We start from the raw sequence: 25,320 nt of genomic DNA, 5'->3' as shown, positions 1-25,320 counted from the left end.
AATTTTTAACTTAGTGGCTCTGCAGAACACCAAAGGCATATCATAAAAAATATATCCAAAATCAGTCACTCAAAATTTATCTGGAGAGGAAGGAAAAGGGGTACCGCATATGCCACAAACACAATAAGAAAGAAACAGGTTTACTTTTTTCCTAAATTCTCAGTGCAATTTATAATATCTAGTTTTAAATAGCATTGAAAACTATGCTAATTTATTCCCTGAGATGTAAAAATTATGGTTAAAAATGCATAGGTTAAGTTTCAGCCAGGAGGGTTTCCTCAGACTGTAAAAATTATATCAAAGTATTACATTAACCTTTCCACTTATTCTTCATCCCTAGAAGCCTGAAGGTTTAAATTTTGCCTCTAATCTTAAATTCTATTCCTACCTTTTTTTAAATGACCTTTCCTAAAATACTGCAGATTAGTACTGCTATTGTTAGCAACTGTGTTCAGGTATTAATTAAAAAGCTTTCTTTTCTAGGGCTTATTAATGAGCCATACAAAGCCACTTTCACTCAAATCTGGCTGATGGGGAAGTTTCAATTTAAAATCAATCTTAGTTTTTTTAATCATTTTTTAGCATTTTGTAAAATATTAATACTAGATTCTGCCTGCATTTACTAAAGCTCAAGAACTACAGGAACAGTAGATTTTACATTTGATCACAAACAGGGTCCCATTTTTAAAACTGGCTTCCAGCAATAGCATGTTTGTGTTTAAATATGAAACACTGGACCTAGAGCATTTAAGTGCTCAACTAAAGAAGTGGAGCTGCTAACAGGTTTGAAATGTAGATTCTATGCGTCTCTCTGGGGGTTTGCTTCTTTTTTTTTTATTCAGTTCTTAAATGCTAAGCAGACATCCAGTCTCTCCAAATAACAGGTGATTCAGCTATCCAGAAAAGAAGAAAGAAGGAAATCACGGATAATAGGAAAAGGATGGAACAAAAGAAATGCAAAAGTAAAGGCTAAGAGACTGGGTTAACCGTGGAATGGTCAGTAAAAGAGCAGTGTGATATAGTAACTACAGTATATGACTATAGCCACTGATTGTTCAAGCATGTAAAAAAAATCAAAATGTTGCATTTTTGGTCATTTTTGTTAAAAATGTATTTTTATGAAACTGCTGAAAATGTCAAAAAGTATGATTTAATTTATATTTTACTAACTATAGAGCTTGTCAACATTTGTAAAAATGAAAGAATTCAGATGTCAACCTTGCAACATTTTTTAAAAGGTTATTATGAGGAAGTGTAATTGGACATGAGTTTTCTCATTATTTTCAACCAGCTTTGTATCTATGTCCAAGATAGATTCCTTTTATTTGCCAGGGTTGTTTCCCACCATGTAGCCTGGGATATGGCAAGAGTTTATGCAAAATGAAAAGCTCATTACTAACATTTTTGCTGCATAGAGGACGTGAACAGGTAGCTGCAGAAAGAGAGAGGTGAGAAAAGAAATCCCATATGTGAGTCTATTCTTGGTAACATCAACATCCATGATCATGGAGAAGAGCAGCCTGATAGTTCTCAGATCAGTGCATTCCTGGAATAATAGAAGCATCCCTCAGCCAATGAATTTAAGTGCGGAAGTGACAAGGTTTATCACAGCATGTAACGCTATTTCAATAATTGCATATTTGCATTAAAAGAACTGCCCTTCATCAACTAGGACATGGAAGAGTGATGGGTAGGGGGAATGAAAATAGTTGTTTTCAGTAAGTTTATTTCATCATGCTAAACAAAAAATATTCTTTTTCATTGGCACATCAAAGAAATGCATGTTACTAGAGTGTTCTCTGCTACTAGAGTGACTAAGCGTTTTGGGTAGAATTCACGCTTACGCAAGGATAGCACAAAGCTTGTTCACTGCACAAGTTTTGCATAGGCCCTATTTCACTACTTGATCACAAGCTTCACTAACAGCAAATACATAGCATACATATAACATGTACAGAGATTATATACTGGTGTGATGTGTAAAAGTTTTTGTTTCAGAAGCTTGAAGTGGCATTATTCATTGGCTACTGGAACAGGTTACACCCAAGACATGATCAACCAGCTAATCATGTCTTAAGTTTTTACCCAGCCACAAGTTAATTAAATTAATGGTGTGATAAAACAAGGAATAAGCCACAAAATGATTACACAAAAGATTTGTAATAACCGGCTGATTTCTATCATGCCATTAATTGAGCATGTGGCCAAGACTGGACTCCCAGCTATGGGGTGCGCTCCTGCTGCTGGAAGCCCAGACCAGCTGATGGAGCTCCCAACCCCAGGAGCATGTATTGCACCCCCCCACAGCCAGGAGCACAGAACAGCTGGGAGCTCCCAGCCAGAGGAGCGCATGGTGTGCCTCTAAAGCTGGGTTAGTTACAGGATCTTGTTACTTACCAGTGCTGGGGAATCCCACAATAACACGTGATGGGATTTGATTTACAAACCCACAATCATGCGTCCTGCCAAACACACGTGGCATGGCAGAAAGTGCCCTTGTGGGATCCTCTGTCAGATCCCAGTGTACCTTTACTAGTACATCTGCCAGAGGCCATAGACATCAAAGACATGAGTTATACAGACTATCCTGAATGAATATCAACATACTACACCATATATTTTTCAGAAATCCTATTCCACAAATGCCTTTTGTCTTATATATTTTTTCATAGCCCTCTGCCCATAAACTCAGTTGCCTTATGTTACCATTAATCCAGTTACACAGATGTTGGAGGGAAAGAAACTATCAGACTAGAGTATTTTAATAACTTTTTTAAAACATATAAAAAGAACTTTCATGTACAACCGTCCCCCCCCGGCACCCCAAAACACAGGTTTAATAATGAGTATTTAGGGGCCTTCCAGAGCTTCCAATCAAGGGAAATATGAAATTTCCAATTTCTAATTCTGAATGAGCAGGAATATCAGAGCCCAAACCTGAAATTTCCTATCTTTCACCTCAGACCAGGTTAATTTTTTTAAGGGATTTTTGTATTTGAATAAGCAAGGAAATATTTATCTTGCAAACTAATGTTGTCAGTATTGGTGGCTTTTTTAAAGGTACTCAGAGGTTCTGAATTAGATTTGTGGAGACTGAAAAGTGCGTGATAAAGTGCAGTTTGTCATGACTGTTTCTGCTGTGTGCATAGTATAAATAATGTAGAACAGGGCTGTCCAACTTCCATGTAGCCAGAGACCACACACAGTGCCAGTCACAGTCCCCAGGACCTCACAAGGCGTGGGCTGCTCCCCCCTGCCCAGCTCTCCCCCGCCACACATTGGGCCCATGTCCCCCCCTGCATCCCCCACCATGCATACAGCACAGTCAGCCTAGTTTCCCCCTCTGCTCCAAGCTATGCCACCCACACACTGGCCATGTGGATAAACCAGCCTCCCTCTGCCATACACACAGCACTTTCCTTCCCCTGCCTTCCCAGCCACACACCTGCAGTGCAGGCAACCCACCTCCTGTCATATGTCATAATCATTCATACCTCTTACAACTCGGACACTATGCCCCCACCATCTTCCCGCCCTCCCCCCCCCCCCCCGGTGTATGCACAGCTTGGACACCCTAGCACCCTTCTGTTGCACTGCCCTACCCCCAGGAGTGGAGACAGAAAGTAGAAGTGAAGGAGGGAGGAAACCAGAAGAACCTGCCTTTTGGACCATAAAGCAAAGAAAATGAGGTAGTAATGATAGACAAAATACTGACTCGTAAGTGACAACACAAACATGTCTATCTGTCATTCCTTCCCTAGAACCTGCTGTTATAAAATTATAGGTGTCCTCCTCCCAAAACCTGGCTGCAATACATCCAGATGGCAAAAACAAAATCAAATTTCTGAGCACCAGACACACTCGCCTGTATATGTGGCTTTATTAATACTTCTGTAGACCCTGTGTGTGATGAGTTTGAGGTGAGAGATACTTTAGAGAATCTCTAACCTAGTCAAGAAAACTTTTCTTCTCATTTCTTTATTCTTTCTTCCTTTCTATGTTCTCTTGCTTTTTTTTCCAAGCTAGGGAAGTCATGCAGAATATTAATGAAACAAATATTGTCATTCATGAGCAGTCTTGTGAAGTGACTGCTTTAGATTCAGAACATCTAGCCACACTAGGTGGGAATAACAGGTGAGTCAAGTTATCCTGTTTCGAATTTCTTATGATATAGCACTTCGGCACTTCACAGTACTTAAAAGCTACTATCAATAAAAGCTTGACTGCAAAGCAACCCACTTGAGTAAGCAGATAAGCTGAGTTTGCAGAGACTCTGCACTGTGTCTGAATGGTATTTGGCAGTGGCGTACCATGGGTCTCCAGTGCCTGGGGGCCAATGCCTGCATTTGCACACCCCCCCCCACCAGGAGCAACACAAAGACAACTTATGTTGGGCTGCTCACAGCCCCAAGTTTTCCTTTTTTACTGGCCATGATATCTACTGTCAGTTCTGTGATGACTTTTTGACACCTCCCTTTCCAGGTAGCCAGTGAACCCAATTTTCTAAGGGAATTCTTACATGTGTTCCAGGGTGCTCTTATTAAAATGCCACCATGTCTCGGGTATCAGCATCCCCATGCTTAAAAATGGCAGCAGGGACACTTGAACTGAAGCTCAAGTGGAGCTTCAGTGGAGCACCATTTTTAAGCGTGGAGATGCTGATACATGAGATACAGGAGGATGCTGGAGCATGGCAATTGCCACACTCCAGCAGACTTGATTGAGTCTGCTCTGACGCATTGGAATTCCAGTGTGTCAGAGAAGCCTTGGCACTCGTGTATAGGCGCCCAAAGTCTCTACTGCCATCAGAGCAGTATAATGTAGCCAGACTTGGGACCAGAATCAATTTTTTAAAAGTTGTTTGGGCATTCTGGCTGTTAATGTAATAATATACATGGGGCAAGTAATACGATGCTTATTCATCATTTTTTTTTTGTTAGGCTAGTCACGTTGATTAAGAGCCTCCGATAGCTTTTTCTATAAAGAAAAACATGGTAGAGGGACTGAGATGAACTGACCTGAGGCAAACTTTATTTTAAATGTCACACCAGCTCCTGAAAATGAGGTATAGTGCAAATGTCCACATGCACATACCCAGAGCCACTCTTAGGGTGGAAAGAAATGTCGCCATTTGTTGTCATTGTGCAGCCATAAAAATATTTATGGCAGCAAAAAGGCCAAGCAAACAGACATCCATGCCCCTAATCCTGCCACAGATGCCCCAAATGTGTGTCTTTGACAAAGATGGTATCAATTTTGCCACGGTATAGTGATGGATGTCTGTTTGCTTTATGACATGAGATTAAGGGCAACCTGGAGCTACCCATGCTCTGTAGCTGCCCTGCACAGGGGGTCAGAGGCCCAGTCCTGTGCATCTGGGCAATATAAGTGCATGTCTCTGTAACCTGGGAAAGTTGGGGTTTCCCTGCTTATACAGACATAGCCCCAGGAACCCCTGGGACATGTGTCTGTAAGTAGGGAAGCGCCAACATTCTCCACTTAAAGAAACATTCCCTGAAACAGCGGTTCTCAACCTTTTTTGCACCAGGACCCTTTTGTAAACATCAGTGGCCAGTCCTGACTCAGTGCCCCTCACTCTCAATCTACTGCCTCCCACTACTCCCATGTTCAGCCTGAATCTTCTCTCTAACAATTTGTGGCCGTTATTCCTAGTAACCCCGGGTGGTTCCGGGGGGAACAGAGCCTCCCCCAACTCCAGCTGGTCCCCCTTGGCCAGTTTGTAGATTGCCCCCAGATCCCCTCTCAGCCTTCTCTTGTGGAGGCTGAAAAGTTTCAGGCCCTTTGACCTCTCTTCGTAGGGCCTGCCCTGCTGCCCCCCGATCATGCAAGTGGCCCTCTTCTGGGCCCTCTCAATGCTAGCCACGTCCCTCTTGAAGTGTGGTGCCACAGAACTGGACACAGTACTCCAACTGCGACCTGACCAGTGCTGCATAGAGGGGGAGGATCACCTCCTTGGACCTGCTTGTGATGCATCTGTAGATGCACAACAAGCTGCAGTTAGTCTTACTGACTGCGTCCTCACACTGGTGGCTCATGTTCATCCTGGAGTCAACAGTGACTCCAAGATCCCTTTCTGCCACCGTGTTGACAAGAAGGGTGTTCCCCAGCCTATAGGTGTGTTGCTGGTTCTTTCTCCCTACATGCAGCACCTTGCATTTGTCTGTGTTGAATTCCACCCTATTCTCATCCGCCCACCTCTGTAACCTGTCTAGATCTAGCTGGATTCTGTCCCTCCCCTCCAGCGTGCCCACCTCATAATGTAGCTAGATGCAAGGTGCATCTTAGGAGAGAATCATCCCAAATAAGCCTCAGAGGGAAGATATCTAGGGGATGAATACTTCAGCCCATAAGCAGACAAAACTCCCACAGATATCTGTATTAAAGCCTGTTTAAAGCTTTTTTCTGATTAATTTTCAGAGATAGCTTTAAAATAATTAGCCAGTACAATATGTCATTCTTAATCTATTTCTGTAATGGAATAATAAGTAATAGCCAGTGATAGAGATCTCAGATGGAAAGACTGCAGTTAAGAATGGTTTCCATTTACAAGGATATGCAATAGAATTCCACAAATGGTAATATTTAAAGTATACAACAGGCTTAGTTAGGGTAAAAGAAATACAATAGTCATGGTTTTTAAGTCTTCTAATTGCAGTGAGAGAAAAAGTTTCCATTATTTTCCACTTTTACCATTGGAACTCTGGAATTTATTTACCAGCACAATGAGAAACCACTGATTTTCTATTCGAATTCACTATAATGTTGTCAAAAGAGAATATTTACACCAACACCAAACATAATCAACATAATTAGCACAAACTGCAGTCTCCTTAATATTTGTTTTATTAGCATATTTTGAATTAAAACATTATTAAGCAGATATTTCTCCAAAGACATTATAATCACAGATTTTTTTCCTGCAGGAGGGATAATGGAATCTTTGAAGTTATTCTGAAAGCAGCTGCAAGAATATACTGTATTCTCTAAATCCAGTTAATTACTGTGCAGTCCTTAAAAAATAATCTTCAGTTTGCTCCTGCAGGATTTATTTAGAATCATAGAAAAGTTGGGAAGGGACCCAGTGGAGTCATCTAGTACAACCCCCTACTCATGGCAGAATTATTTTTATCCATGGGTGGATTTAGGATGGCGGCAAGGAGGATGCAGTCACACCTTCTTCAGCTAAGCAGCATATGTGCAGTGAGCTCACCAGCCTGTCTGCGGAGTTCGGTCTGTGTTGCAAGCTCTTAGCTTACCAGCTGATCACCCCAGACTCTGGCTGGAGTATAGGGAGTGAGCACCACCACCGTTTGTCCCTCCCGCTACCCCCATCCCCACTGAATGCAGCAGCAGGAGAAAAGGGGTCACACAAGCAGTAGCAGCAGCATTCACACTACTGGGCTCCAGAGCTGTGTGAAAGCAGGGGCTTGGGCAGTGGCATATGGGTGACCAAGGAAGCATGCATGGTCAGCTGAAAGTGGGAAAGAACAGAAAAAAACCAAAAATGGCTGCCAGCAAAGCCATGTGATCACATCAGAAGTGCAGTAGCAACTGGAAGTCACTACTGCCAGTGTGCATGTAGCAGCTGCCCTCAGTGCCTCCCAGGTCATTACACCTCTGAACTCAGGCCAGAGCCTGCACTGCCCGGCTGGTGAGCTCAGCCCAAGAGGGTATAACCACATCAACACACCCACACTGGATCTAACCCTGCCCCTGTCTGAACCGTTCTAATCAAGTGTTTGTCCAACCTATTCTTAAAAACTTTTGTGAATAAACCTGTCAGGCAACTAGCTAGAACAATGCCCAAAATATAAAAAACTCCCTATATTACCAAAGGTAAAGCAGGAGGATGAGGGCACCACTGTCAATGTCCTTCCACTTCAAGGACAGAAATAGTTTGTTAAAATACACCAAAGAGATCACAAGAAAAGGACAGTACCTCCTGCTTCAAAGGCAATCCCCCCTCCAAGTCTGTGACAGCTTTACTGTGATGTAAAATTCCTTTTGGATCTTAAATCCAGCAGTTGGTCTGACCCTGAGTGGAGGAGCTTCTGGGTTTTTCAAGTCCAAGCAGGAGCATCAACACAGTCCAATCAAAATGTCCAGCTCCATGGGAACAGAAGGGACCAACATCCAATGCTTCTGGGAAAGATGGAAATAAAACCCTGATACCCATAGCAATAGGAAGGGGGAAAATTCCTTCCTAGCCCCATGTGGAGACCATCAAAGTCCAGAAGCATGGGAAAACAAACACCCATGGGTGTCGCTCTTACTCAGGCAAACCAAAGAATTATTTGCACTAGTAAAAACTGTAGCCTCATACCCTTGACATTAAATGTCTTTAAGCAGTTTAGGGTTTTTTCAGTAAAGTACAAAGAGGGTAAAGTTAACCCAAGAACAACCCTTCTCACCCCGCTTGCCAAAATATTACCTCAATCCTCATTTGGACAGTAATGATACAGCCTATATTTTAATTCATCTGAAAATTGGAAAAGAGGGAGCATCAAGGTGACCCTAGAGAAATATTTAAACAGTGAGGAAACAGATTAAAGTTTCTTGACATAAATGAAAAAATGACCAGGCCTCTTAAACCAGATGGTATTTTTCGTTTTCTACAATTTCTTACGTATCATTGGCCTTAAATATAAGGCTTCTCCTGACAAAACATCCATGTGTCAGTCCAACAAACTGAAATATCTTTGATTCATACCAAACCAGCCACCTCAACCTTCTTTAAGAAAAATTAAAAAAAAAAAATATATATATATATATATATATATCCCATGGAAAACTGATTTTTCAAAAACTGTATTTTCACACATAAAATCATTTAAATATAAAATTCTTAATCAGTTCTAGTAAGTAGATAAAAGAGCTATTGTAAGTAGCTGGAGTGACTAATATTTGCATTTTAACAGTATTTACTGTAATGTCCAATGGGGACTGAATGAAAGCCCTGTGGTTACTAAAGAATTACACACAGAGATGTGCATTTGGATTCAGGTAGCGTTCAGGGTTCTGATAAGACCCAACCATTGGGACCCCCAGATACAAATAGTATTCTAATCTAAATACCAGTATAAGGCTTTTCATCATTCTTTCTTTCATCATGCCACTGATTGCTGATGGCAATTTTGTAACAAATATTTGCTTCATATTTCATTCGCCAAACCCACACGCAATCCAGAAGAATTAAATTTTCTTGGAAATAAAGCCAGCTGTAATTTAGTTTAAGTCTGTCTTCAAGAGAAAGAACAGTTATTAATGGCAGAACTTTGCACCAACAAATTGCTTCATATCTGCTCATATTGATCCAATCATTATTAAGACAAACTTATCTCCTTCCCAAGCCTGGAGAGTGAAAATGTTTTTCAGCTGTAGGACTTGAACAAATTTGTCTTCACTTTTTGCTTGGACTCCCTACATATTTCAAGAGGGACAGAAACAAAGAAAGACATTATTGCACATCTCAGTGGTTTTTACTGTGTTGTATTAACAACTAAGAACTGACCAGGAACATTTTTAACAAATACTAATTTAAAAGAGTTCAGGTTGTCATACAACGTAGCTTTCTGCTTTTACAACGCAAGTCGTGCAATATTGAAGGCAGCTCCATAGGGGAGGTACAAACTTGCTGCAACCCTTTTAATCCCAGCTGACATTCTGGTGACAACTCAGAACAGTCTGTAGGCCAGCTGTTGTGATTTCCATGAGCTATTCTAGCCAGTAGGACTTGCTGTAATGTTAGCACCCTAGTGCCAGGTTCTTTTCCCTGTAGCAATGCTCTTTATACTGGGGGCAACATTGAGTGATGGCACAAAGCTCCTACTACTCATTTGTTATCCCTGGCATATTCATGCAACAGAAAACCTCAACTAGCTAAAAAACTGGCTTCAAGTTGGACATAACCAGGCAAAGGATCTGATCCCTATTGCTCAAATATGCTAAAATGAACCTGGTTAAACTTGGGAGAACTGGAGTGTCTGAAGTTACTTGCAATTTGGAACAGCGCCCTGTTTTCTGGCTTGTCTCGGTAGAGCCTAAACTGAAGACAAGATATTGGAAATGGCCTGATTGCAATGGGAAAAAAAATAGGGTATTAAGCCACTGTGACCGCAAGGAAGTAATGACAAGCATTTTCATTGAACTGGCCCTTTCTCATGACACAATGATGAGGACAAATCAAACCTAATCTGGATCTCTTGCTGGCCAGAAAGCAGGTTTTCTTATAAACTAGAAGCCACCTGAACCCTGCAGCTGCCCTGCCATGTAATGAACGGTCCAGTCCATCTCATGGTGAATACTAGCAGTGAAACTGAAAAGAAAGTCAGCCTTACTGCAGGAAGCTTCCAGAGTCTTCTGGCCTAGGACAAACCCACTAAGTTGCGTCTGCCATGACACAAGATACCCTGCAGTTTCGTGTGTCCCTGGCCTGGAGGCAGATCTTCCCCAAATCTAAACAGGGTTCCATTGAAACCTTGCTTTGGATCTATGCACTGGATTTTCAGATGAAACACCCGGGGCTCAGCACTTTCTGGAAAAAAAACAATTGTCTTATATTTCCCATCAACTTTATTGCAGACATTCAGTAATCCATTCTGTTATGCATTGAAGCTTACTTCTCCTTCTGCCTGAACATTTGCATCCTATGCAAAGTGGGGGTCATATGCTATCAAATTAGAATGGTGTCATTTTACACCCAAACATCTCCAGCCCTTGAATGTTAACTAGCCTCAAGATCCTGGGCATCTAAAATGGAACCAGACAATGTTGTAGAACTAAACTGTTGAGAGCAATTCTGCACCAGGAGGGCTGTAGATTATATGACCGATTTAATCTTTCCCTACCTCTAATTGCTATGATTAGTGGAAACGACTTCTGAGAAAAAATTAAAAGAACTAAATTGCTTCATGTACCACATGCTGTGTATAACCTGAAAGGACTCTTTTTTTATTTTTGTTTTTTAATTAAACTAGCTCATTAAGAGAACAATTTCAGAGATGCTGCAACTTCAGCTCACATTCTAGCTATATAGAAAAAGAACAATGCCCTGGCACCTCCTTCAACATCCTCCCTCTTGCGATCTGTGCATATCCATCCAAGTTCCTATATCTTTCCTTTTAACAATTGCTATTGTGTCTTCTGTGCACCTCTCTGCTTACTTGCAGGTATCAGAAATTATAAGATCCCAACCCATTCTAGAGACAGGGACTTAATTGCCAGTCCATTGCAATCTATTAGACTTCTGGGTGCATCTACATGTGTATTAAGGTGCTTTGCCTAATAGGAATTAAATGTAGTACCTCCAGTGCAAGGTACTAAACAAATGCACATTAGGCTGCCTTAATGTGCAGTAATAAATGCGCATGGTTTTTAAGTGACACTTCATCCACAGTAACCTATTTTACTGCACATTAGTGTAATCTCATGGTTTTTTTACATGATGCTTTACTGTGCAGTAAAACCAGCTACTGTGCATTAAAGCACACATGTAGATGTGCCCACTGTTATTTAACTGCATTGGTCTTTGAACCAGTCTCCCATTTCTTATTTAAGGGGCTGCCACCCTTTTGCTGCCTTCACTCTATTGCTTGGCAATCTATTTATGATTCTTGTTCCTTATATATCCCTTTTCTTTCAACTCTCCTGTATCAGGTGAGCAAATGAATCAGACTCTTTCTTAGTCCTCTTCGTACAAGCCATGGCCATACTGGTTGAGGTGAGCTGAGCTAGCTATCTGCCACTATTTTACAGTACTCTTTAGTTTCATTCCACCTTTAATTTCATTCTCCTGGGTCTGTGACTACCCCATATAATGTCCCATTTCTGCTTGAACTATTGGCTTTTGCCATTGCTTGTGTGGTTATTTGATGGTTGGACACAGAACTACTCACCAGCACACAGTGGCTTCAGGTCTCTGGCTCCAGTAATGGACTGCCTATTGAATTGGGCATCCTCTTTACTTCTGTGTCCTGCCCAGTATTCCACCATTGAGATGCAGTTAACAGGCCCTTGTGGGAAGCAGAGTCTTGGGGCAGATTTCTGCTTCTCTTTGTGCATCTAAGTGGAAGTCTTCTAGTTGCAGAAGTGGTGTTTTCGCCATTGACACACAGCGTGCGATTCTATTTCTCCTGCACTTGGGCTGCATCAATATGAATGTGTAGACTGAGCATATGCAATAGGCTACACACTGGCAGGTACACATGCCCATAACTGAAGGCAAGTCCTCAAAATTGCAACAGGTGGGGAAAAGGAGGTTAACAACCTTCCCAAGTCTTAGCCCTAATAATTACTTGGTTAGAGCACTTACCCAAGTAGCAGGATCCTCAGTCTGTCAGTGCCCCTGTCCAGATTGAATTTGAACCTGCAGCTCTCTGATTTTCCAGGTAAGGGGGTACCTAGAGCCCATGTTTCTAGCTTCCCTAGCCATTCAGTTATTGGGGTTAAAACATAGGAGAGCTATCCTCCTCTGAAATCTAACACCAGCTGATCATCAGTTTCTAGCCATTTATATTTCCAAGATGCATAGGCGCAGGAATGTCCAGAATGGGTACACGCATACATAGCCATAATAGCGGTCTGACCACTGAGTAGCTAGTTGTGGATACTTAGTTTGCATGTGTATGCTTATACATCCACACTATAAGGCAAGTAGAATTGCAAACTTTGTGTAAGTGGCAAAAATGTCATTTTTCAGACTAGAAAGATGACATTTAGATGAACAAAGGGCAAGAGACTTCCTTCATTCTCTGCCCCCAGTCCTTGCACTGGATAGTGTATTATGATGAGCAGCACTACTAGGCAGGGATGCCTTCCTGCCTGTTTTGACTTTTGCCATCAGTTTCTTTGTTGGCTTCACCTCCCATTCTTCATAGATTCCCAGGGCAAGACACTTTATGCTCAGATTTCCATTTGCCAGCTCATTGGTTGAACTCTGCTGCTATGTCTAAGCATAGTATGTCAAGTAGATCATAAATGGCAAAAGACTTCATTTTTCTAAGTGTCCTGAAGATAATCCACATACCAGGTTTTGGAGTAGTAAACTACTGGGACCATGGAATTCCTATTATTAAAAATGAACAGGTTTATTCTGACCTTTTCCTGGGGGCCAGTCAATATTTCAGGAAGCTAGGGAATATATTTCTGTAGTCAGTCATCACCATATCCCAAGCTGATGTAGAGAAGCTGCAGAAAGATCGGGGTATGCAGCAGATGCTATACCAGGAGAAACTAAAAAGTGTAGGACTCTTCAGTTTGGAAGGAAGGCAGGTGAGAGGGGTATATAAAAAAAAGGTGATACAGGTCTATAAAATCATGAAGGGTGTGAACAAAGTGAATAGGGAACTATTATTCACCAAGTCCCAGAATGCTAGAACTAGGGGAAATTAACAGGAGACAGGTTTAAAACTAATGAGAGAAAGTGCTTTTGTTTTTACATAGAACAAAACTAATTTGTGGGACTCATTGCTATAGGACGTTGTGGAGGGAGATAGTATAGCCAGGCTCTGAAAAGGATTAGGCAGCTTAATGGATGATAGATTTATTACTAACTATTAAACAGAGATGTATCCTCTGGCATCTCTAAACCAATGATGGTGGGTATCAGGGATAGATCACTCTAGATATACCCTATACACTGCTTTCCCTCTAAAACATCCACTCCTGCTGCTGTCAGGAACAGGATACTGGGCTATATATACCATTAGTATCACCCAGTATGGCACATCTTATGTTCATATTATTTGCCTGTCTTGCTCTTTTCAATATCTACTCCCAGCTGGGTACTCATGCTTGGTTAGTAATAAACTCCCTGGTTCCTCTCAAGTTTGCATCTATGCCCAGACTTGAGGAAGATGTAATACTTGTTTCATGATGTCCACTTCTAAGTAGGTTGGAGTAGCTTCTGGGTCCCCTTTAAACAACATCATATCTTGGACACGTGCAGTGCATTTGACCTCTTGGCTGGTGATAATGGCAGTTTCGGCCAACCATTTCTGCCAACAAGTAGAAATTGTTTTACTCCCTGCAGCAATCCTTCCTAATCAAGCCTTTGCTGGAGAGTCTGGAGCCTCGTATCAAAAGTGCAAAGATGTTATATACTGTTGATGTCTGATCTTGCCAGAAATCTTGCCAGAAAAAAAAACAATAGGATTTTTTTGCTTGGGAAATTCCACTGCTTTGAAGCCTAAATGGACACAAGCCCAATCTGGACAATCTCCATCCTTATGAATCACTGGACTGCCTTCACATCCTTTGTTCTCAATGTTTCCTTAACATTTTTCAGGATTTAGCTGGAGTCCCTCAGATCTACAGATGTCTTATGCAAGAGACCTCGGTTCCCCCCAGTTTCAACTTCTCTGTATTTTCCCTAACAACCCACTCCTGACATGTTTAGGGATTATTGCAGCTTGGTCCTGGATTGATTTACGGCTCCTCCTACAATAAAAATGTCATCAGCTACCATCTTGATGCTAGAAGTCACTCTAGTGCCTGTTTCAGTTTTACAATAGCATACCTCTGGAGTTGGGGTAATGCCCATAAACATCTGTGCCTGACACTGCTTGCCAGAAGATGTGGCTGGTTAACTCTACCTCTCATTATTCCAGAACCCATTCCTGGTATCACAGAGAGCAAATGCTTTCACCATGAATAAGTTATGATCCATGCCCTTAAACACAGTCAATGGGTAATGATTTTATTTTCAAAGCCGTTTGCATTGTTTTTAGATCAGTGGAGATCCTCAGCTTACCTGAAGGTTTCTCACCACCATTAGGTTGCTGATCCACTCTGCTAATTTCAATGCATGCAATGATGCCTTTTTGTAGGCTTCCTAGTTGCTTCTTTAGTGGCTCCTCCAGGGCTAATGAAATTCTGTCTTTCTGTATTTTCACAGGTTGCAGATGGGGATCTAGTTCTAATTTTATTTTCCCCTTTAGATGTCTTTCTACTTGAAATACATCCTTATGTCCTGATAGAATGGCAGGCAGGACCCACAGGCTATGTGTAGACTGTCAAAAAGCCCAAGGGGGAATCAATCCAATTTACAACAGGTTTGGTGTTGGGGGGAAACAGAAGCCTGCACTGGCCAAGGCCAGAAGGCAGTGGAGGAGAGGAAGGTGGGGGGAGGGGGTTCCCACATGCCTCCCAATGTGCTGGACACTGCCAAGGGTGGCCAAACCCAGCCAAGCCAGGGGCAACCCTGATTGGCAGTGAAGCACATACCCCCAATCACCTGCTGTCACTGTGGACGCTTCTAATGCCAAACCCAGAGTGGATTGCCATGGCACACCTGGCAGCCTGGTCAGCGGCAGCATAGGGGAAGCTGGAAGCTGGGGGGGTGGGTACTGAGGCTTCAGCTCTGGCAGACCACAACCCCTTGACCCAACCATGGCTCCTGGCTGGAGCAGGCAGAGGGGGGCAGGGGGAACCAACATGGATGCTTTCCTTATGGTCAAAAAAAGCCCCAGCTCAAGCAGCCAGCAGCCAGAGCTGGCAGGGTGGAGGTGCAGGGAGGAGGCAACATGGATGTTTCTGTGTCCCCTGCACACCTCCCAGGGCCTTGGCACCTGGTCACAATATGATGCAGCAGCAGGTCACCATGGCACGTGCCTTCATGCCCTTGATCCAGCAGCTGGCTGTCCCATGTGGAGCCATCTACTGCACCCTGCAGCTACCAAGCATCCTGGCCTGGACCACCAACCCTGAGGGAAGGCTCCATGCTGGCTCCCCCCATGCCCCACGCCCTGCAAGCTCCAGGCTGCATGCTGGCTAAGCTCAAGTTATTTTTAACCCTGAGGGATGCATCCATGTTGGTTCCCCCCAGCTCCCCCACCAGCTCCAGGCTGGGTACTGGCCAAGCTGGGGCTGTGCAGATGCTGAGGGAAGCATCCATGTTGGATCCACCTGCTCCACTGCATCTACTCTGGGCTGCATGCTGCCTGGAGCCATGAGTCATAGCTGAGCAGAGGAGCTATGCAGGTGGCTCTGTGACAGTCTGGGAGCAGGGCCAGCTAGGCACTGGGCTTGAGCAGCAGAGCATGAGCCATGTTCCAGTGGGCTGCCCTGTGATGGTGCAGTTTTCAGGGGGTTGCAATGCATCCTGGGTTGCCAGGGGACTGCCCCTAATGAGTTGGGATGGGATCTTGGACATATGTTTCATAGACCGGTCTAACCTGAACTGATTAAATCTGATACTACATCCATCCAGGACTATCTTCAACTGGATTCCACCATTTTGAAACAGATCTATATGCACTGAGCTTCTGTTCTTTTACAGGTTTAGACCAGTTTCTGATCACTTATACCAGTTCATGTGTAATTTCTGTCCCAAGCAGTGGCTGCTCTGCCTTGTTTCTCACACAGAAGCTAGGCTGGTCTCCTCTGTTATACAAGCCAGCTGCCCAGCAGTGGGTGTTACTCCATGTGTCAACTATTATAAACTCCAAGAAATGGCATGTCTTGTTTAATGAGTTTCTTATCAACAACCTGCATTTGTGCGCAGGCTTCCAAATGATTGCATTGTACATCAACAGCTCTTTATCACATTTCTCCAATGTAGTATTGCTATTTTCCAGTCTCAGACAGATTATATTGCAGATGGCTTCAACAATCCAGTTGCAACTGAACTGGTCAGTTCTTTTAATCAAGACTTTTAGTCTAAAAGTTTCGTTACAAATATGGCAGAAGAATGGCTGGCTGCCTTCTTCTGCAAGGCATGTACATTGACATTCTCTGGAGCTGCTAAGTCACGGTGGAGGTACCTACCTATCTAGACATATTTCTCAAGGGTTAGATCTATTCCTCTCAACAGTTAGTCCTGTCAGCTGGAATCAAATATCCCACAAACAATTCTGTATCTAATGAGGGAATCTTTAATGTCTCCAAACCCGTATCTGGTGCCAGAGTTCTCGGTGCCGTTAAATACCTTTTCCTTCTCTATCTTCTTCATTTCAGGTAAAAAAAATGTATCTCCCAAGACTCTCATTCTGTTTGTGGTCACAATGCTCATTAAACACTTTTAATCAGTTGTGCCAAAAGTTTGGGCACTCCTGGCATGGGTATCTCATTTCTTGGCTTTTTTCTTCCTTTCCCCAGCAAGACAATAATAAAGAGGTAAAAATAAAAGGAAAGATTTATCCTTCACGGTCTATTCTCTATATAAACACTATTCTTGCTTCCACCTCCTTCACACTCATGCAAGCTTTTGCTCAAGAAATCCAGCACTGCAAATGGTTTGCATTCCTCCCTGTAACTGGTTTGCTTCTCTTCTAGGTGATGATTTGTTTTACTGTTAATCTCCTTATTGGTTCTTGTAGGTCTCACTAGACCAATGGTTGCCACTATATTTTATGTACTGTGTGCTAAGTAAAAACAAGAGAGGATGCACTGCTTAGAAAACAAAATTTGGCTAGTGTTCAGGCCACATATAGCTGGAATGCCAGCCTCTTGGATCCTGCAACCTGTGCTCCTCCCTCCAAGCTGCATGCAGATTCCTTACTTGGAGTCAACTGTCTATGCAAGTTCATACCCTCTGAAGGCCTGGTCCATATGTATAGCTTTCCCCAAAGAGGCCAAATCCTAATTACCCTTCAAGTATCTAAGTAGAGGGTATGTAGCCATATAACTGCTGTTTTTGGAATTTACAAATAGTTTAGGATTCAACATTGTCCTCGCTAGCCTATTGAGTATGCTTAGTAGGCCTGCACTTCACCTGGGCAACTGCCCAAGAGAAAGAAGCTCCCCTCTTCATGAAGCTCCCCACTGTACCTTGCAATTAATAGTCACTGGGTAAGCAGTCGTGGGAAAAGTATATGGCCCACTAAGAACCTGATGCCCAAGCTAGAATGCAGAGGGTAGCACCCATCTCACAGAGCCACACACTCTACACCTTGTACCATTCTTCTTGACCTCATATTTCTCCTTCCTTTGGCTGCTTCAGTAGGAAAGCTAGAGAGGGGTCTAGGCAATATCCAGCCTATGGTCCAGTGGTTAGAGTGCTTTGCTGGGAAATAAATGCAGGTTCCAATACTCTCTGGGTGAGGGATGAGTAGAACCAAGGTCTCACAGACCCTAGACATTGTTCCTAAACACGAAGGTCTTTGGCTGAAAGCGGGGAGAACTCTTCTTCTCCACTCACAGTCTGGGATTGTATTGCCTTATGGGGAAATAGTATCCCAAGCTTCACACAAATGCCAAAAGCTGAAGATACATAGCAATATGAATATAACTAAGGCACATGAAGGGTAAATGGGATCTGATCCAACATGCCTATGAGGAGATATAATAACCCTTTATAAATATTGTGTTTGCAGAGGGAAGAGTCGTAATCCAAGATTCTATCATTAAAAATAACTTTTGAGGTTTTAACTGTTCCACAGCTGCTGAGTTCTAAGCATGTTCCAGGGAAGCTGCCATTTATTTTCCTACCTAAGTAAGGGAGATGAGTTCAGCAAAGTAATATGACTTTTTCCATCTCTTCAATTCCACAATAATAAGAGAAATGAGAATATAAAAAAAAGAAAAGAAAAAAATGTGTTGCTTAGGGAAGCATTGAGTAAAGCTCAATCTCAATTTTAGGTAATTTTCAACATCTCTTTTAAACAAAACTGTAGAGAACTGATGTGGCTGAATGAGCAAAGAAGAAGCATGAGTAGAATACTGGTCCAGAGAGAAGGGGATGTTGTTTATGCATCTTTATTACAAAATCTTGGTCATTATACTCAGCAAAAGGAAACAGCATCAAAATCCTCAGAATGATTTTAAGGCTCTGCCATAAGAGAGTAAAAAGAAAAAGACATGGAGTTTCTCTCACATACACACCCATGCAACTGGCTGCTTTTTTCTTTCAGTTCTCTTTAGTAAGGAAAGCAAACAGGTCCTGTCTTTCAGTGGACCTGGTTCTTTTCTCTACATGTTGCACCCAGTGTGATTATTATGCTATTACAGGGGGGGGGGTTTTATAGTATCTAGTACTGGTGTACAACATTTTGCTCCATAGACCAGATGACTGGTGCAGGATTGGTTCATGGGCCATATCCACTCCTTGGGCCTGATCCCACACACAAGGCTGGGACCCAGTCTGGCATGTGCTGAATTGGACCACAGTTCCATACACATGGTGGCCACAGCCAAGGCCACCCATGGAATTAGGCACACCACCACAGCCATGTCCCCACACACTCAGGATCAGGCCCTGTCACCCATCTCCAACCTGGACATGCAGTATTGGCCCCACCACCCACCCCCAGCTCAGTGTATGCAAATTCTAGCCCTGTCACCTATCCCCAGCCACACACATAGGATTGAGCCCTGCTTCCTATCTCCAGCTCGGTGCACTCTGGAGCAGACCTCACTGCCTGGGCTCCAGACCTTTATGCTAGGGGTTGGCCCCATCACCTGGGCTCCAGCCCCACACACATCTTTGGTTGGGCCAAAACACCCTGCACATGCAAGACTGGGCACTGCCATTGCCCCCAGCTGCATGCACAGGATCAGCCCTGCCACCCTAGCCATTGTCCACCCCTAGGCATGTAAGCAGACTCCTGCTTGCAGAGCCATGCCATCTGGCCCACAGGGCATGGAAATTTGGAAGTGGAGAAGCAATGGCAACATTAACTGCCAAATTTCTGGTCTCTTGGAGAGCCCTGCAGGCTGGATTACACAACTTCATGGACCAGATCTGGCCTGCAAGCCAGAGGTTGGGCACCCCTAGGGTATAGTTATAGAAATCAAGTTGACCCTCCACCCAACATTTTCCTTGCCATCTCCATAATAGCAAAGCAAGAAAGAAAATAGCAAATGGTGACAGAGTCCAAACACATTTTACTGAAATCAATAAGCAAATGAGTTTTCCTCATTATAGAGAAGTCGGCTCCTGTCTTCATTGAAATCATTGAGAATCTTACGATAAAAATCAGTGTTAGCAGGGACTGGTCAAAAAAATTGGAAACTGTTGGGAGGAAAAAAGAGCCCGCTCTGTAAGCATGATATGGTATTAGAAATGTAAAGAAATCTGACTGGGAAATAGGGTCTTTGTGACCATGACCATGTTCCCACTGCACTCCTCAACTCACCCTCATCATACTTGCTCACTGGAAGGAATATTTTTTCACCCTCTTTGTCAGAGTCCTACCACTGTTTGCTTTATGATTTATTCTCTCAAAAGGAAATGGGTAAATTGGAAGCTTGACCCAAGAATAACAATTTAGTTACTGTAATACAGTTAGTGATGATGACAAATCCATTTGGATTTCCTGCAGTTATATAAGCAGCAAGAAAACCCATTTGATTTTCTTTTTCAAAAAAACTATGTTTACCAGGTTCACAAACTTAGGCAGACCCTGATTTCCACCCTAACTATTAAGTGATACTTTAAGAGGAAGGTGATCCTGCTCTGTCACCAAGCTGAAGGAGAGAGTGGGCAAAGTGACAGGTCTAAAACATACTGTTCTCCCTTTCCCCTCCCTCTCTGAGCTGCAATTTGCCACCCCACTAATAAATGGGTGTTACTTAAAATTAAAGAGATCTTTATGTGTCTCCTGTCTCTCTCCCCTCTTATGCCAGCTGCAGAATTTCCTTTACCCCCTCCCTATTTTATAACTACAGTTTGCCCATACAATTATTTTCTCTGGATTATGGCTATAAACTATTGGCTGTGTTGAAGGAGAGGGTTACATTGTAGGTCAGAACTATCCAGAACTAAGCAGCAGGGGGCCAAATACCCAGTGGGGGCAGTACACCAGCAGGTCACTGCTGCGGGGTCACAGGCATCCCCAGGCCACATGGCTTCACAGACAGCCCCCTCCCTTCTGCACTGTACCCCCATGCCTCCCCATGGTACCCACCCTGCTGTACCGTGCACCTGCACCCACCTGTACCCACCATACTCCTGCACTGCTTGAGCCCTCCTCCATCTACTGTTTAAAAGATTTTGGCACGTGCCCGGTCTGGATCTGATTCCTAATGACAGGCAGGCTCACATTTACACTACCCAAGACAAATATATCTGTGACTGTTGTAAAATATGTGATGCAACGTCTCTTATGAACCCTAATGCCACAAGAAAATGTTTCCATGACCAGACATTGCCCATGAAGCATCATATAATTAAATGTCTACGATGAAGTGATGCGATTCCCCTGAGGCAAGTCAAATTGATGTCAAATTTGAGTCGGGCAGGTCAATGGTAGAACTCTTTGTTGTCAATAATTTATTTGATGTATTTTTTATTTTCTGTAAATAAATTATTCACAAGGGCTCTTTTTCCATCGTTGACCCACTCTCTTTAATGGCAGACAGCTGGAAACATCAACAGAGCTCATTGGCATAGTCTGAAACTTTACTGACTGACCCAGGGCTCACTGAAGGTATTTAAAAAGCTCCTATTGATCCCTTATGAAACAGAATTTTGGAGCTAGATTATCAAGGGAAACATTCTTAAAGATGCAGATAGTTTTCCAATGGAATTTTCAAGTGTATTTAAAATCAGTGGACTGCCCTTCTCGAATGCTTAAAAAAAAAAAGAAATTGCACTAGGTGTCTATTTGTATATTTAGATGCCTAAATCCCTTTGTAATCCTAATCAAAGTTCTGCCCAGATGGCTCATTGGGCTAGCATGAGTTAGGCTTGCCAGTTTGCAGAGTCACCAGCACACAAATGAATGACATAGCTGATATCACATCTGGCTGCTTTTGAATCCCAAGCCTAAATGCCAAATTACAGCTAGGTCAACAGGGAGCAGATATCAACACATACCTAGGATATGGCTCAGATGCATGTCTTAGAGCCATAGCAAGACACCTGAACTGCTCTGTCATACGCTATAGATGTGTGACTAACAGTAGAGTCATTTTTCCCTGTGCCACATAGAGACATAGATAAATTATCAAATGGAAACATTCCCCAATGAAGTATGATGGCTTTTTCTCCTCTAAAACTTCTCTGTCCACAAAAAATAAATGAGTTAACTGTTGAGAAATAAAAAAAATGGCATAATCAAGCTGATGAATGTCTATGCTGTTCAGCTCTTTTCAGGCGTTTATTGGTAACTGAGTGTCCATAAGGGGGAAACCAAATTGATTATTTCCACCAAGCAATAAAATGGAAACAAAGCAACACAAGTTGCAACAAATGGAGTTGGAAGGAACTCATTTCTGTTTAGATCTATATGTCTGCATTCTCTGCTCTGCTCAGACTCTTACAATTATTAACCTGAAACACAAATGACAGCTTTGGGATTATCTTCCTTGTCCACTCAGAGACCAAACTATTTATGGATAATATTTCAATAGAAGTACTTGAGCCTTTCAGATGTATTACCCTCAGATTTCCTGATAAGTAATGATCCATTACAAAAACAAACGAATCTGAAACGTTTTCAGTTACTACATTACAGACAAAATCCATCAAGACCCTAATCTTAACACTTTGAGTTCAGACAAGTAAAGTGATTACGTTCTACCAATTGTTCTTCAATTCTTTTAACCCAGTCCTTCTGAGGGGACTTGAAGTATTGCATTTGTTTTTTTCTGTGTCTTGAAGGAAAAATAATCAACTAAGGAACAGCTAAAAGGCTTTGCTTTCTACTACAGTTGATGTGAATTCTCCAAGTGTCATCATCTCCTAAATGACAATGATAATAGCTCTGTCCTTAGGAGCATTCAGGATAGTGTTAAGAATTGGTAAGTAGGCATTTGATAGGAAGTTAAGAATTGTACCAGGGAGGAAATCCAGCATCATCTGTGATAGGAATTTACCAGAAATCCTGTTTTGCATAGGACAGGGAAGTCTATTCATAATAATAGGGGATCCCAGTTGTTGCGAAGGCATCCTGACCTTTGATATTCATGGGGCATTTTAGCTGACTAGCTAGAGAAAAGAAGGGAACTTACGTAAACTATTTCAGTGTGAACAACCACTGTATGAACTGCTGCCGTGAGAATACAATGCAAAAGTACATTGGCATGAGGCAGATATACACAACAATAATTAACCTGCCACCATTTCAAATTAGGAATGCTTTAAAAACATTATATTTAAAAAGAAGAACAAAAATGCCACACCAGGCAAAGCATTTTAACTAAGGCCCATGACAGAGGGGAAACTTCTTATGTAAAAGCTACATTATAGACCAAGTTTATACAAATGTACACATCTAGTGAACAGAGGGAAGACTGTGTGGTTACAGATGCCTTCTCTCAGCCCTCTGATGCACATCACACACAGCAGGAGACATGATGAGGATTCCCTCTGCTTGCTAGACCATTACAAACTGCACACTATGAACTGAAATGCATAGCCCCTTGCTTTTTAGACCAATATATGACAGCACTCCTTATGTCTCCTTCTCATGTTTGTCACAAATTGTTCATGTACATTATGGTAAAGTACCTTGTACCAAACAGGCAGAAACTTATATGGGGGGGGGGGGGGAGGGGTGTATTATTTCTACCATGACTGCTACTACAGGAGTGTTCATCTGTCAAAACGGCAGTAGCTTCTTTATAACAGAAAAAAGCCTCCACAAATAAACACCAGATAAGACATTATTGCACCTATCTCTATTGATTTGGGATGAAAAAAAGCTGATGAACTGCAGAATCTGAGAAACTCCTAACTGAAGCTGTCTGATGCTTGAGCAATTACACTTTTTAAAACAGAAATATTGGTTTGTCACTGAAAGTTTCTCACTACATATAGAGCAATTGTAGTCATTTAACGTTCAGCTCACTTTTGTCAGTACACAAAGATCCTTTCATGCTTGGTAGTATTTGCATTTTCCTTTACTGGTTACATGAAGGATTATTGATATTATCTTTCCCAGAACAATAGCTACACAGTATATATCACTGGCAAACTACAAACAATAGGGCATTTTTTCAAGCGAGTTCCATACTTCACTGGTCTAACTTTTACGTGACTGACTTGTCAGCTCATTTCTACCACATAGAAGGAAACAGAAAAAGAAACTTTAAAATGTCAGTCTGTATCTCTAAGGTACTAAGCTATACTAATTAAGTAAAAGACAACCATTATTGATAATCTCTATTAGAAATACATTTCTGATTGCAGAGCTTCTGAAATCTGCAGGTACCAATTGCTAAAAGTTAGTGTAATTTCATTCTGATTTTTAATTAAGTTACAAATTAACAACTAGATGGACATTTCAAAGCATATTTACTAATAAGAGTAAATATAATATTTATCACTGGATGTTTTATATAGGTAAGGAGAACATCAGCTAATCTAGTTGACTATTTGTAGCCATTAATATAGCCAGTTATAAATGGCTGCTTTTCTAAAATGTAAATAATTCATAGTTCATTGTAACTAATTTTTTTTAAAGCTGTATTTTTTTCCTTACACCGATGTTACTTCTCCTTCAGGTATCTACATCTCTCTCTCTCTCTCTCTTTCCAGATAAAAGGTTTATCCACTCACCTCACTCATTTTTGTTTTGAAATGACAGTTCACAGATTTCTACTTCCTCAGAATAGGGAGGCAGTATAGGGATCTTTCCACAGTTCCTAGCTTTTTCTCTTAAAAAGGGTTGCCTGGTGGCATCATGCCTCTAGTAAACCAATAAGATTCATTCACCTGCCAAACCCCACAGCATGTATCCAAGAACAAAAAGCGTCACCTAGTGGTAGAAAATGAAATTCAGGTTGCTTTTTTCCCTACTGCAAACCATATTCAAAATTCCAGGGCATGGATAAGAGTGGGAACAGCAATATGCAGTGAGAATTTACAGCGTGATCACTTTAAAGTGTTTTTCTTAATTAGTAAAAATGAAAATGTTCAGACATTTCATGTGTAAATAACTACATCAAGTAGTAAATAAGCAGTAGGAGGCAAATGTCAATCCCTCTAGATCATGGGGTGTTTATACACATGGTTTGGGAGTGGGGAGGGACACACCCAGAGCATCACACTAACGAGCTTTAGTTAAAGCACCCCCCGCTGCCATTTTTGTGTGCAGGGATGCTGATACATATGATGCTAGAGTCTGCTGTAGATCAGTCATTACCATACTCTAGCAGACTCGATTAATCAAGTAATTACAGCACATCAAAGCAGTCTCCCTGCACGTGCATAGGCACCTATGATGTATGTGTGAGAGATGACCCAGACCTTTGACACATGCACCTAGGCAGGAGTGTAACCTGTCCAGACCTTCCATCCCCCCTTAGACCATTGAGACAGAATCCAAAGGCCAGACTGAGTCCAGACATCCAGTACCTTGATGGCAGTAGTTACACATGCATCCAGGGAGTAAACCCAGGTAATCCACAAGGCAGACA

The 25,320-nt window shown here is 42.1% G+C and overlaps 1 protein-coding gene across 1 annotated transcript in view; it reads right to left on the bottom strand.

Moving 5' to 3' along the window:
* The window catches only part of PCP4 (Purkinje cell protein 4), an 86,294-nt gene extending 61,724 nt beyond the window's left edge, over positions 1-24,570 (bottom strand). The window contains exon 1 of the mRNA XM_006262503.4: positions 24,461-24,570. Within this exon, the coding sequence (XP_006262565.1) occupies positions 24,461-24,469 (9 nt within the window). The 5' untranslated portion in view covers positions 24,470-24,570. The remainder of the gene's footprint in view (positions 1-24,460) is intronic.
* Positions 24,571-25,320: the final 750 nt, after the last annotated feature.

The sequence above is a fragment of the Alligator mississippiensis genome, chromosome 1 (assembly GCF_030867095.1).
Source record: "Alligator mississippiensis isolate rAllMis1 chromosome 1, rAllMis1, whole genome shotgun sequence".
In the NCBI taxonomy this organism is placed as follows: domain Eukaryota; kingdom Metazoa; phylum Chordata; order Crocodylia; family Alligatoridae; genus Alligator; species Alligator mississippiensis.
Note: the sequence above shows the minus strand (reverse complement) of the source record. Positions and strands in the feature narration are given on the sequence as shown.